Source organism: Echiichthys vipera (assembly GCF_963691815.1).
Source record: "Echiichthys vipera genome assembly, chromosome: 3".
NCBI classification, from domain to species: Eukaryota; Metazoa; Chordata; class Actinopteri; order Perciformes; family Trachinidae; genus Echiichthys; species Echiichthys vipera.
Genome location: NC_139828.1, coordinates 23,923,068 through 23,933,622, shown reverse-complemented (window position 1 = coordinate 23,933,622; position 10,555 = coordinate 23,923,068). Strand labels below are relative to the sequence as shown.

Sequence of the window (10,555 nt, the reverse complement as noted above, 5' to 3'; positions counted from 1 at the left end):
TGATCTCCAATATAGATATTTGCCATTTGTTTAAATGATACTTTACATTATAGGTATTTTTGATGAGACTATAAATTTGCTTCTATAAATAACATTTGATAACCCAACAGTTTTCCCTTTTTTCCCGCTTCCTCGTCTTAGATCTGCTTCCTTGAGAACACGCTCTCACCCTGAGTCCAACTAGCTGTGTTCTGCACCGAAACACCGCCAAGTCGACACACATATTAATTCCCATTCAGCCCACGATTCATCCACTAAAGCTTGACCGTCATCAACATAAAGTTTCAATACAAAGTGAATATATGTATGTATGTATCTCTGTTTCCAGATGAATACTCTGCTCCAGTGCCTTATCTTCATGGGTACATTTTTACATACTCCTTTCCGTTGGCAGAACTGGACTAATTTGATCTTTCTGATTTCATTGTCTGGAGGAGCGGCAGGCCGGCGAGCTCAGACCTTTGCTCTTGTGAGTTCTTGACCTGACGTGGTGCAGCGGCCCTGACGAGACTGACAAAAAGGGTTGAAGAGGGTAGTGCGCATGTGTCTCTATGTGTGTATGTGTCTTGAGACAGAGGCTGACACAGAGAGAGCGAGAGAGAGAGAGTGAGAGAGAAAGACATGCTGGTCTGCCCTCTGCTAGATTAATGTCTCCCCTCTTCTTCTCCTCCATCTCAAGCACCATCTCCCTCCAGCCTGCACGACCTTCCCTCCTCCAAGAGAGAGGCCATCCATCCATTTGTTCCTCCATACATCCATCCGCCCATCTGGCTGACTGATGCAGAGGAGGGGAACGAGACTGTCAAGATCCCTGAACCTCAGCAGAGTCATTCTCTCTCTCTCTCCATCCCTAGCCATTAGAAGTGGTTGAAGGACTGATAGTAAGGACAGCATATCTCTATAGTTAATATTAATGTGCGGAGACAGAAGACAAGGTCTCCCTGTAGAGAGCTTTACTTTGCTCACTGATTCTCTAACTCTGTTTCAGTCTGTCTTTGTCCCTACCTCGGATTCTGCCTCTATCTCTCCTCTTCTTGTCTTGTCTTGTCTTTCTTGCTCTTTTTCTGGTTTCTTCTCTTCTAAACCCTCCACTTTGACTCTCTACCTCTCTATCTATCTCTGGTTCTCTCTCTTTATCCCTCAGTCTTTCAGAGGGTTTGAAGCATCAGGAAAGGGGAATGAGACAAAGAGAAATGAGGGCTATAAAAAAGAGGGATTGGACTGATGAGGGATGAGTTTGGTGGCATGTAATATGGCTGCCATGTGGGAGGTCACTGGTTACTGTGTCCTGCCTGTCTAATACCCTGCACTGTTGAATTAATGCTGGGTTCACACCTACACACGAACACACCACACACGGTGTAAGTGACAAGCAGCTCCTGTCGAGGTGTAAATCTCAGACAATAAAGCCAGGTGTGGAGCAGCAAGCGTCACATTGTGTCTAAACCAGACAACATTCACAATCAGATCCGCTGACAGCCAGACAGAGCCGAGTGAAACAGACAGCTCACGTTGGATATTTACACGACATACACAAGAGCAGATATTAATTCTGTCTTTTGTTTTAAAATAGGGCTTTTTAACTCCAGCTGCCAAAATCAAAAAAGTCTAACATGCACAGATGATCTGAGTGGGCTACAGTGATCAAACTGAGCCAAGCACCTTGTTACGGAGAAGTTTCTGGGACTAATGGGAATTTTCCATCATTAACAAAAATGAAGTGGCCCTTTCAACAAGGCTGTCCTCCAACCACAGCACTTAGTATCCTGGGGAATGTAGGCATTGTATTTCTTGCTCAAGGTTACTGTGACAGGTATGGCCAGTTGGGGAATCGGGCCTGGACAATACCTGTCAGAAGATCCTTGAGAAAGAAATCCATACACTCTATTGGCCACTTTTACTTGAGTTACATGCAAACTCGCTGCCAGCTCCCTAGTACAAAGTCTGTGTAATGTCCGTTTGAGCCCATGTAAGAATGGAGCCGGTCACTGTGTGGAGAGCGAGCAAGCAGGCGCACGGATGATGTTTCCATCATGCAGCTTTAACATCCGAGGGTAAAGATGAAGGGTGATTGACATGAAGAAGCCAGCAAGAATGTCTAGCTAGACAATGACACTCTGGAACTTTTTGTGTTAAAGGCAGAGGCCGAAATGATCAGACAAATTCAAGAAACGGCAAAAGATGGCAAATTATGAACTGGCTATGTGATTGTGTAATCCCTGCATGTCCTGCCTCATGCACGTTATACCCACGCGTCACCCCTCACCTAAACCAAACGGAGAAAGGGAAACTTCCTACAATGTCCGTAAATAAGTCTTGAATAACGGCTAATGTCTCTACATCAGCGAGACAGAGAAGAACTATGCTGCTTTTTAGGGGTATATGGATCATTTATGTCACTCTATGATCTCAAAGGAAAGTAAGAAAAAGATGTCAAACAGACACAGGGAATAAAAGGCCAACATAGATTCAGGTAGATCCAGCCGGTCAAGTAGAAAAGCAGCCGTGTAAAATGTAAAATGTATAATCCTGGAGCATAATCTAGAACCAGTGTTGTCACTGTTTTCAGAGAGGCAGACAATGGGATAGCCATGTTCTCTCATCTACGGAGGCCTTGTTCTCAGGGTTTCAATTAGGGCCTCCTGATTTCCCCAGGGGTCCCTCCTCATGGAGATGCCTCATTAACAGAAGAAACACGCACACACAGAAATGCTGCATGCAGGCGCGCACACAAACACACACACATGCACACACGCACACATTTGCTTCTGAACTTACCCCTGACTTCTCTTCAAAGATCTTGATTCCTCCGAAGGAAACGGTCAGAAACACCTTCTGTTTGTGTTCTCCTTTAGACCGTGCCCCCGCAGCTATACCCTGAGGACAGAAAGACACACAGACATAGAGCAAAAAACCATGTTAGAAGCAGGACAGAAACACAACAGGAGTGTAGGCCCTAAAGAACATCTCATTGGGCCCCTCCTCTTAAAGCTATTTAAGGTGTAAAGTACCAAGGCATTCAGGCTGTTGAGAGGCATTGTGGGAAACATAGGAAATCAATAATAAATGAAAAAACAGACAAGGCTGGTACAGCAAAAAAGTGAAATTGCAACAATACATGACAACATAACTGATTGATAACTATATAAGTGTACTTAAGAGTGGAACTCCCCTGTATGTTCACGCCACCCCATTTGCATAGGTGAGTCACAAAAGGAGAAGAAATGAGAGGCGCGAGATCAGAGACGTGAGAGATTCGGGTGAGAAGAGGGAGGAGCAGTATGAAAGAAGAGGTGGGGAGATCAGAGAAAAAGAGTTGATGGATTTCCTGTCTGAATAAATGAGGAGGAGGGAAGCTGTTTGATCAATGGGCTGTCTATCCTCTCCTCACCCTTCTACGCCCAGGCCGGATCGAGTTTTTACTACACATAAACAGAACGTAAATGTGATTTTCTCAATTAATATCTCCTGCAATATGTGGATCCCATGAGTTAAGAGTAAATTAATTATTAATAAGACAGTCTACACTCTATCAGCATCCATTTGTGGAAAAAGAACCAACAACTTGTTTAAAGTATGTGTGCACGCTAGATCAGTCTGTTCGTAAGGGCTTTAGTTATAAATTAATGCATAAATGGCTTATTTCTCCTCATCTTTATATTCCCTCATCTTTCTCTCTCACCTATCATCTAAATGATTCCCCTCCTATGTGTCTTCTCTCCTCTCTTAACTGCCCCATCTGTCTACCCCTCCCTCTAATTGTTCATGTCCTTGCAAATGAGACATTCACCCCGATCCCCTTCTCATCCATATGGCTAACCTCCGACACTCATCATTGTTGTGCCTATAATTTATAACATCCTCATATTTTCCTCATCTTCTTGCATAGAAAACCCCACAGACACACACACACACACACACACGCACACACGCACACACACACGCACACGCACACGCTCACACACACAGGGGCACACAGTGCAGTGCAGTTATGCTGTGATGTACAAACATGCATACCGTATTTAAAAGTTGAACTTTTGCATGAAGTTAAATAGTTATTTATGGACTGACATCTGTCTTGGCTATTTATGTTCTGTGTTTTTTCTGGGTAATGGAACTTAATGCGTCTCACTCATGTTAAATTAGGTCATTTCTTGCTACTAACATGCAAAGGTGCATGAATGACAGAGGAAGTACATTTTTAATTTAAGACGCATCAACAGAGAGAAAAGAGAAGAGAGTCTCTTACCTTGAGCTTCATCATCGAGTCCTGGCAGAGTTTGTCTCCACGGGCGGCAGTGACCTCGTCCAGGCCGATGAGCTTGGCCTTGTAGCGGACGCCATCCCCCTTAAAACGCCTGATGAGAGCTGCCTCGCTGCGATCCTGCCCTGCAGACACACACAAACACATATTCTGCAGTCTACAGTACATCTTCCAGTCAAGGACCTTCATCTACCTGAGACCATTGCTATTACCTCTGGATCATCAATCACATAGACCACAAAATACTTCAACAGTAACACAGGACAAAGTTCAAACCTAGAATATTGCTGAATTGTGTATCGGTCAATGCGCTTAATTGTGGCCAAATTGTTACACGGATAGTCTGCAATGTCTGTAATGTTAATCCTGGATATTAAATGTTAATCTGTAATTCACTGTAGTGGTCCCAATAATGTTCTTAAAGTGTACTGAGATAGCATAGCATATGCCATGGTAGAAATATGTTTGAGTCAAATAATTGAGATCTGCTTTATTTAACAAATTTAACAATAAATTCATGGTTTGAAAAGTCATTTGGGTTTTTTTGGACTACTCGTCAAAAGGGTTATTGTTCTATTTCAGTAATCGTGAGCATTTAGTTTGGTAGTATGTGTAATTATTCTAAACATGATAATGCAGATTTTTTAACCAACAGGTACAGCATAAATGCAAAGTAGGCAGAGTAAAGCTCTGTCTTTGATGACAGTTAGTAGTACTATACTGAAGGCCTACCCTTATATTGATAACTCTTTTAAGGCCATCTGAGGGCAGCAGGTATCTTTTCCATCTGCAGTCAAGCCACAGTTGAGCATCCCTGCTCCACATTGTTAATTATAGTACAGGTAGATGTGACTGGGATGTGCAACATGATGGGAAAGAGATTGTTCGGGCTCAAAGCTAAACTTTCGTCCCAAGTCTCAGAAGGCAATAAAATTCATTTGAGGAAAACTGTCGGTGTTATGACAGGGAGAGCGTGTGACTAAAGTGGGTGAAAATGGTGAATGTGATTGGCCGTGATTGTCACAGCCTGTAATTTAACCTGCCTATGAAATCACCAAAAGTGTGTTTAGCACACTCCTGACACACAGAGCCAGCCAAAAACAACCAAAGTACATGTCAAAGCTGCTGATGCTAGATGATCTTGATATGTTGCTAGGTCTGATCGGAGGCTTTCAAGTATTGATTTGTGTACTCATGAATGGCACATCAATACATTTAGACACATGAATCAATAGAAATATGGTGGGATTTGAGTTAAAACCGTACCTCCTCTCCAGTTATTTCTCCTGCAAAATAATGGTTTGACATTTTGCTCTTATCTCAACCCTCTCCCTCAGTCCTCTTCTCACCCTCTATTGTGTGCCAAATTGTCAGCATTGTGCACATGCCTTAGTGAGTGTCGTGATGGCGCGTGCATGTTGACCTTGCTCTTGTCCAGGAAGTCTATGTTATCTCCTGAAGTGAAGTACAACTACCTCTTCACACACAATGCAGAGAGCCGGCGCTCATAATACTAAACTTACTATCTCTGTGTCACGCTCTCTCCATCTTTCTCCCATGCTGTGTCTCTATCTCTGACCTGCAGTGCGCAAATATTTCATCATCAAATATTGTATAGCAGAAACACTCCTGCATCTGTGTGTCTCTCTACATTGTGTTTCTGAGTTTGTATATGTGAGTGAAAGACTGCAAGAGCGTTAGTGAGAGGCATAATGATAATGCAGCATATTCAGATAATATATTGAGGCATTAGTTCTGTACTCTATAACAGCGTGACTCTTGGAAGGTCATAGTCGGAGTGATGGAGAGGTCCCACTCCTCCTCTCTTCGTTCTTTCACACTCCCTTCATTCACACAGAGTCCCTACAGCATTGCAGTATAGTAGAAATGAGCCCTTTAATTACAGGCGTGAGCACTGTGTTATATGGCTCTACTGAATCACCTTGTTGTCCTAAACTAATCTCCCAGCTCTCCTGGCTTTGTCTTCCGGCCCACACATGGACACACACAAACATGCTCATTTTCAAAATGCTTCATTTACAACACTTGAATAAATCATATTATGCGGGATTGTAGGGCTGTACAATGTTTAAGGATATTTAAGGCTACAAGGCCCAAAATGGCCTCATTATCAGAGATGACAGGATTCTCGTGCAGTGTTAGCCCTGCTGTGAAGTCCAAGGCTGCAGGAGATCATGTTTGTGAAAATTCATTTGTCTGAAAATCCTTCTCCTATGTGTAGAAAAAAAACCCTGGCGCACTAGAGAAAAACACTTTGTTATTTTCCATTGATGAAAAAACAACAAAAAAAACACCTCCACACAGACATACACATAAATATGGCGTCCATGAGCTCATTCCTCTGAATCATTGAGCAGACACACACTCAGTCACAGTGCTACTTAGGAGTAAATCATGACCGTCTGCCTCAAAGTCTTCAGAGACAAAGAAGCTGAAGAACATCTGTCCTTATTTCGGAGAGAGTAAGAGAGAGTAACTCTCTATATTATATATCTGTCATGTATCAGTCGGGCTGAGATGACAGTAAGTGATTAAACCACTGGAGGATTGTTTCTGTTCAACGCAGAGACGTTTGAAGACATTTAAATATTGCCTTCATTAAATTTGAAACAATCCTGTGAAATGTGCATATAGGTGGGAACACACATAAACAAGCACCGTCTTTACCCTGCATAAATAACATGGAACATGCTACTACTGCTCATACTGTACAGTGTATCGCTCACTTCCAAAAATGAGCTGCCGTCAGGAAAAACAACAGCTTTAAATCCCTTTGACTGCTTGTAAAAACAAACCAGCAAACTGTGAATTTAATATTCTACAAGAAGATACATTTCCGCATAGTCACCAACAAGCATTACAGGTGCCCTGCAGCGTTTTCTTGTCAACAAACATTCAGTGTTACTTGCAAGAAACGCATCGTGTGTATCCTTGAGGTCATACAAATGTGTTTCCTTCCTCGTAAAACATTTGCAGAGTTGATTTTAGTTTTATCTTAAATTGTGTGTCTTTGTTAGCACATTGCTACATTTGTTAGCATGTGGACGATACACTGGGCCTTTCCCATTCCTCGATTTTGTTCCTCCTCATCTCCTCGCTCCACCTGCTTGTGACCCGGATATATATTATATATGTTAATTGACGTAGCTTTAAAATGATGGCTCCAAGGCAAGAATGTCCCATTTTGTTAAATACTTCCTCGACTCCTTACTCCTCACAAAGGAATCGATGATGTACAAACTGATAAGTGTTGATCACAGGAATAAAAGGGAAACCAAAGGCATCATACCACCTGCATGTGCACATACATAATACAACAAAACAAGGACTTATTGTCAAAACATTTTAGGACTGAGAATTACCAATGCTACCCGTGGATGACTGGCTACAAGAAAGCTAAGCGCATGTATTGTTGGAGTTGTCTGCTTTTTTTATATGATAAATCATCAGCCTGGGTTAATGGTGGATTTATTAGCCTGACTAATTTAACAAAGTCAGCCTCTCCAGTTGAGCGGCCTTTTTCGGCCCTGAAGCGCATCAATACGCACATTAGAATCACAACAGGACAAGATCGACTGGGAACGTTGGCACTCATGTCAATAGAGAAAGGACTAATCAAGGAGTATTCAAGTAGCCATATTAGGTGCGCTCTCTGATTTTATTTTACTCCAAAACAAAGCTGTTGTGTTCATTTTGCATTGTCATGGCACGTTATAGCTGGTTATGACAACACTTTGCCCATTTAGGCCAACTGTAGGCTACTCAAAATTAGGGTGTAAGTTTTGGCATATTTTGCGTATGAATTGAGACTTGTATAGCTTGGTTGATTTTATCAATACTTCTATGCCCCCTAATGCCTTGCTGTTTATGACTGTGTGAGTATGCGCCCATGCTGTGATGGAGCCATTGGGCACTGTGTGTGGAGATTTTTACCCTGTGGTGCTGAGATGTGCAACGTCTTAAAGCTGTTCACGTCTTTAAAAAAATCCAAAAAACATTATGATTTTTTGATGTTGAATGCCCAGTGCCAGACCCCAGTTCGCTACTGAATTACAGTAAGTAAATGTCTGAGTGTTAAATAACACCGGATGTGTCCAGCTGCTGTCACTGGAAAAGCATTTTTTATTTAAGTTTGACATTTAAGCCCTGCTCCCTCCATCTGCATCCATCACCATTACTGCCGTTACTTAGCAAAACGAGGGGGGAAAACACGGAGAGATGGAGTAAGAGAAAAAAGTCCAAGAGGGGAAGAAAGAAAGAGAGAGAGAAGGGTGGCAGGGGTCCTTGGGTACTTTTCCTGCTGAGTGGTTTATAATATTACCTTTTGGGAGTGTGTTCCATGAAAGACCTCCCTGTGATTGTGTGCATATGTGTGTGTGTGTGTGTGTGTGTGTGTGTGTGTGTGTGTCACCAGAGGAAGCATTCAACCTGCTGTAAATAAATGTCTGTTATTGCTGTGACCCTGCTGAGCTTCAAACACAACAAATGAAAGAATCTTCCGTTTCATCTGTCAAGGCTGCTACACGCGCACGAACGCACGCACGCACGCACGCACACGCGCCCACACACACACACACACACACACACACACACACACACACACACACACACACACACACACACACACACACACACACACACACACACACACACACACACACACACACACACACACAAAAGCTTAAAGTCTTCCTCTATCATGAGAAACCCAACCAAACACACATTCTCACACACCTCGCCCGCCATCTCATAACACTAATGAAAGAATCTTCTGGTGCATCAGTCATCAGCTGCACACACACGCACGCTCGCACACACACGTGCGCGCACACACACACACACACACACTCACTGACTGATAAAACTTACAGTGTATGCGTGTTTTGTGATTGTGTGTGTGTTAATGTGTACTTGATATGCAAGGTAGGTTTGACTGTCTGTCTGAAGCAACACGCAGAGAGGGAATGAAGGACATAAAGCGCAGAGCAAAGGATGGAGAGGAGGAATAGAACGTGATGGATGGATGAATGAGCGAGGCCTCCATTGGATAAATGTCACTCAGGATTATAGCGATATGACAGGCACAACCCCCCTGACTCTCTCTCTCTCTCTCTCTCTCTCTCTCTCTCTCTCTCACAAACACACACACCCACACACACACACACACACACACAGACTTCCATAGGTGATAGATGGCAGGTGACTGCTGGTACAGTACGTCTAGCCCTTCAGGGAAGCCCCTAGCATCGCCCCTGGCAACTGTAACCGTCTGCCTCTCGTGCCCCATTCCATCACTCTCTTCCAACTAGTTTCCCTTTCACCCTCATTTCCTCTACAAGTGCCCCAAGCTTTTCGTCTTTGCATGAGACTTCCTTTTTGGAGGGGTTACATTTAGGTTACATACATATTGAAATCAGATTTATTTTTCTCAAACAAACCGCACCTAAAGGGAAGTACTCATTTATCACAGCTTGGATCACAGTTTTGTAGGATTAGCCACCATTCCCATTAGGTATGATAATACAGTAATCATCAGAGTAATTTCAGAGGTATGGAAAACCTGGAAACATTGCTTACAGTTTAGCCATATTATCTTAACCACTATATCAGCAGGTGAAACCTGAAATACTGATAATAATTCCTCATTGCACAGCAAACTGTTGCGCACATAACTACTGTTAGTACCAAGAAACTCTGGGACTGAAATATGAAGTCAATGCAAGTGCCATAAATCTGCATTTTTTCTTACTGCCAGCAGGGGGTGACTCCACTGTTGTCTCTGACTTTATGACGACTTGTCACTTGATTCATAACAATACGTTTATGGTGTAAAGTCTTAGTTTCAAGAAAGTTCAAGTGACCTCTGGTGCTGCAAAATAAAGCCAACATGGAAGTGCCAGAAACTGCAGTTCATTGAGTGGCCACTTGAGGCTGGCTCCAAAAGGGAGTCAATCTCCATAGATTTATCCTAAGAATTTACTGTCTGTACAAAAAACAGTTTTGGTCTCTAAAGCTAATTTCCCCATTCATGACAACTGTATGAGGGTGAACTATTATATAACTCGCAAATTAAATGTTGTGCCTAATTAAGAGCTTGGCTGCTTTGAGTGACAGGTGAGTCCCGTCATAAGAGACCGTTGGCTTCATTTAGCCCACCTCAGCTTCATCCCTGCTCACTTTTTTTTCTATTTTTGGATTAGCCAGAAGTTAGGCGGAGTCAGGCACTGCCAAGATGGCGACAGCAGGTGCCACCAACATTAAGCTTCATTT

At 42.8% G+C, this 10,555-nt stretch overlaps 1 protein-coding gene across 1 annotated transcript in view; it reads right to left on the bottom strand.

Annotated features, from left to right (window-relative positions):
- The window catches only part of dab1a (DAB adaptor protein 1a), a gene marked incomplete at its 3' end in the record, with an annotated part of 51,716 nt that overhangs the window by 27,616 nt on the left and 13,545 nt on the right, over positions 1-10,555 (bottom strand). Inside the window, exons 2-3 of the mRNA XM_083940211.1 lie at positions 4,250-4,389; positions 2,779-2,877 (exon numbers count right to left, since the gene is read on the bottom strand). Of these exons, the coding sequence (XP_083796337.1) occupies positions 2,779-2,877; positions 4,250-4,389 (239 nt within the window). The remainder of the gene's footprint in view (positions 1-2,778; positions 2,878-4,249; positions 4,390-10,555) is intronic.